We start from the raw sequence: 4,479 nt of genomic DNA on the forward strand, positions 1-4,479 counted from the left end.
TGTTTTTCTTTATTATTATTATTATTATTATTATTATTATTATTATTATTATTATTATTATTATTATTATTATTATTATTATTACTATTACTATTTTTTATTTGGTAGAGTGCATAGTCACACATCCCATTACAATAAATAACTTGATTAAACAAATTAAAAAAAAAAAAAAAAAAAAAATTTTTTTTTTTTTTTTTTTTTTTTTTTGTACCCGTGCTTTCAACTTCCTTCTTCTTTTTCTTTTTTTCTTTCTTTCCTTCGTGTCTGAACGTCTAGGTGGGAGGGTCTCATCTTTGGTATATACATATATATATAATATTGTTTCTCTGCATGAACTACGAAGAAAACTTATTATCTGGTTCTAGTAGTGGTGATTTCCGCACATCATCACCGCCTATCGTCCCTTTCACGGCTCGAGAATGTGGAAGTAGAGTGCCTGGCGAGTCCACTGTGGCAGGTTCTACGATGATGGGAAAGGATGGTATAGATTTAAACAACGCCGCACAAAGTTCTTTCCATAGATGTACTCTGTCGAGCACTCTGAGTGAATATACGCCATTTATTTCCCGACGGACTTCAGCCCCAGAACAAGAGAAACATCATCATCATGGCAGTGAAAACGGGGAAACTCGTAAATCAACCTTGACGGAATTACTTTTGACACCCTTTGAGAGTCCTGTTGCTGGTAATGACCCACGGCGGTTTCTTGTAACTCTTTCCTATTCGATGTTAGCCATAAGTAACTCCATGCAATGGGTAACGTTTAGTCCAGTACCTAATGAAGTAGAATTGTTTTTTCACACCACAGCAACAGAAATAAATTATTTGGCTTCTATCTATCTCATAGTGTACGCTTTTGCAGTGGTAATGAGTTGTAAAGCCATGGAGTCTGTTGGATTAAAAAAATCTCTTAATATTGCCGCAGTTTTGAATTTTATCGGTGCAACTATAAAAATTATCGCACTTTATGTATTTCCACGATCACCTTTACTTTTTTGCTCACAGATTATAAACGCCCTTGCACAAGTATTTATTGTTGCTCATCCACCAACCATAGCGAATCTGTGGTTCAACGACAAGTTCCGTACAGCAGCTAACGCTACAATGACTGCGGCCCAAAACGTTGGAATTGCAATAGGTGTTATTTTACCAACCTTTTTCATCTGCGGAAACAAAAACAGTGACAAGGATGATAGCAAATATATGCAGATACTCTATAAAGGGTTTGCTCAGTTTTTTTGGACACAATTAGCCATTGCTATAGTGGCTCTCGGTATGATGGTGTTTTTATTTCCTGTAAGGCCAAAATGTGCTGCGAGTCTAACAGCTTCAGAAGCTATTCAAAATGACCAACAACGGTCTCACCGTAATCGTCTAAACTTTCGTCAGAGAATAATTGAAAAAGATCTTCGTCGACGACGAGCCCAGCAAAAACGTCAGTCTCAGCGTGAAAAGGGCGGAACCACATTACCTTCAAACTTACCTTCACCTCCGGTAACAAGTGATATTGATGTTAAATCACCTTCTCATGATAGGTTGACATCATCTGTACAGGAAAACTTCTCTGACTCTTGTAATAAGTGGCAAAGTACTACTAGTACCACTAATAACAATACAACTATTGTTCCTTCAGTTTCTTATGCTTCTGTTAATAGAGAACTGTACATGCCATTACCTGACGATGATGAGATAGATGATAGTTTACATGAAGGTATTACTGAAGAGGAAAGGCTGCAACGTTCCCTTGTCAGCGCTGTAGCTGTGACTGTAGCAGAATCTTCCACCAATAATAGTACTCGAGAGTCCGGGTGTTATACTTCAGAAAATGATCTTGAAGAAGTTATTTTGGATCTTGAAGCTAAGTTAGGACGCATCCGTGAGGCGGAATTAAAATTTCCAAAGATAAATGTACTTGGTATCGTTCGTGATTCTTTTCGTGTAGTACGTGTAAATAGTAGTTTTGCATTTATGACTCTTTCTAGTTTCCTTCAGTTGGGTCTTGTATGGTCATTACCTACAGTGATTCCACAAATATTGTCACCTTTGGGAGTTTCAGAGAGTTTAGCTGGTTGGATTGGATTTGTAAACCTTGCCTCTGGTGCTATCACGGCGCCACTCCTTGCTCCATTACTTATTGGTAACCGAAATAATTATAAAGGTGCTTTGATTGGTTGCGTAGCTGTTCTTCTTTTGAGTATGTCGATAATGCTCCTCTTACTTATGTACGCTGTCTCACTTCCACAAGGGCCAATAAGAGAAGAACATAACAATCATGCAGTGGTATTTATTTTTTTTATTGGTTGGGGTGGTATTGGAGGTGTATTTCAGAATGTTATGCTCCCATTGATGTTTGAGTTTGGGACAGAATTAACTTTTCCCGTATCGCAGACTATAACCGCCGCTATGACGATTTGGACTGGTAATGCAGCGAGTTTTATCTTTACTGAAGTGTTTAGTTTCGTCTTGGGATTGCGACCCTCCATACGTGAGGCTTTCATCTCTTGGTGTATTGTCATTGTACTCACCTTACTTGGAGGATTGAGTCTTCTTGCTGTTTACCCATACCGTTTACGAGAGAAGCACATGGCGAATCTTGCCATGTTGGGTGTTGAAACACGGCGTGCGAGTCGTAATTCCATTTTTGATAGATGTGAGTCCTTACAGTGAAAAAGGGGGGACTGTTTTTTTGTTTCTTTTTTTGCTTTTTTTTGTTTTTGTGATCCTCTCTCTCTCTCTCTCACTCTTTCTTGTACTTTTTAGATGACCAGAAGACGTGATTTAGTCCTCTTGATATGAGTATGGAGACAGATTTTGTTACGTCAAAGGGGGTTGAATAATATTATGTAAAAATAAACAACAATATTGTTTGCTTAAATTATTATTATCTCCAGTTCTCATGGTGCCGATTCAAAATAATAATAATAATAATAATAATAAAAATAATCTTATCGATATTCTCATTTGCCTTCTTCTTCTATGTGCGATTGATCCGTTTTCCCTTTTTTGGGTTCTTCCTTACAGGGTGAAAAAAAAAGAAAAAAAAAATTCACATCTACTTATTGATCTTTTACAACCATTTTTTTTTTTTCTTTTTCTCTATACGTTTCTTATTTTATCGCTGCGGGAAAGAATAAAGAGGCACATTTTTCTGCGTTTCCAAGTATATTATCTTTGGTCTAAAGAAATGTCAGAGCCAGATAATAACGGAATCAAGACGGAAGTTCCTATTACCAATCGGCAGGGTAATGAGTCAACGAGAGATGGATTTTTGGAACCCAACCACTCGGATTGCTTACAAACAGAAGCTTCGAATGCCAATAATAACAATGGTGCCCGTGCATGTACATGTGGCTGTGGCTGTACGGGAGATTTTCGTACAAAGCTTGCGGATCCTGGTCCTCTTGGATTTATTGCTTTCGGTATGACGACACTTCTCTTTAATATAAGTAACGCAGAATTGTGCCCGATGAACACCACAACGGCGGGAATGGTGTTGTGTTATGGTGGCAGCACGCAAGTACTCGCAGGCATCATGGAGTTTGTTCGCGGTAACACTTTTGGCTGCACGATCAGTACAACGTTCGGGGCATTTTGGTTGGCCACCGCGTGTATGTGGTTGTTACCACGACAAACAGAGCAGACACCGTATGAATACTTGGTGGAAGCACAGTCGGATTTTTTGGGTGCATTCTTCTTAATGTGGGCTGTGTTTGCGTATGTGATGTGTGCCTCCGCGCTTCGACAACCTCTTGTGCTTGTGTTTGTCATCTTTACAGCCGGTTTTAATTTCACCTTACAGTGTATTTCCTTCTGGTCACGCAGTCAAACCTTGGCGCGTGTAGCTGGATTTGAAGGTATGGTTTGTGGTGCCTCAGCGATGTACGCTGGACTCGCATTGACAGTGAATGACAGCTACAATTCTATAATTCTTCCGTTACTCCACCATACCCGTGGTCGCATCCATTTAAAGAAAAAGTAAATTAAAAAAGTTCTGTGAAAACGGAATAGCAGAACCAAAGGCAAAATTATCAATCATACGTAACATGTAATGCATGAGAAACCATAATAGACCATGTTTGAATTTCTAAGGTATTAAAAAGAAAAAAAAAAGTGGAAAGTTGTCCATTTTACAATGACAATATCTTTAAAAAAAATTATTTAATAGATTAAATGAGTAAAGGGCAACGCCATTTCTGTATGAAAAATTACTTAGGGGGAAGGGATGGATTTTGATTTATTTTAAACTACCTGCGTTTGTATAGAAACAATGTTCTTGGTACTTCTCTGCCTTAATGGGCAGGAGTGTCAAAGGAGGCGAAAAAGAATGCACGCACTGAAAAATCAAAAATCAGAAAAAAACAACGGCAAAACGTTATGTACTTTGTGATGAAAAGAAAAGCAAGCAATATTGACTGTAGAAAAGTCAAGTTTAGCCTTTTTTTTTTTTTTTTTTTTTTTTTTTTTTTTTTTCTTTTCTTT

General features: G+C 37.8%; 2 protein-coding genes across 2 annotated transcripts; both read left to right on the top strand.

The window, feature by feature from the left end:
• Positions 1-330: 330 nt before the first annotated feature.
• Positions 331-2,667, top strand: TM35_000012030 (MFS transporter; the record flags this gene model as incomplete). The annotated part of the gene is made up of 1 exon (XM_029020884.1): positions 331-2,667. The coding sequence occupies one exon, from the start codon at positions 331-333 to the stop codon at positions 2,665-2,667; it is 2,337 nt and encodes a 778-aa protein (XP_028887392.1).
• Positions 2,668-3,184: 517 nt separating this feature from the next.
• On the top strand, positions 3,185-3,979 carry TM35_000012040 (putative GPR1/FUN34/yaaH family protein; the record flags this gene model as incomplete). Its single annotated transcript, XM_029020885.1, has 1 exon — positions 3,185-3,979. One exon carries the CDS (start codon positions 3,185-3,187, stop codon positions 3,977-3,979), a length of 795 nt encoding a protein of 264 aa, XP_028887393.1.
• Positions 3,980-4,479: the final 500 nt, after the last annotated feature.

Source organism: Trypanosoma theileri (assembly GCF_002087225.1).
Source record: "Trypanosoma theileri isolate Edinburgh chromosome Unknown TM35_Tth_1_V1, whole genome shotgun sequence".
NCBI lineage: Eukaryota > Euglenozoa > Kinetoplastea > Trypanosomatida > Trypanosomatidae > Trypanosoma > Trypanosoma theileri.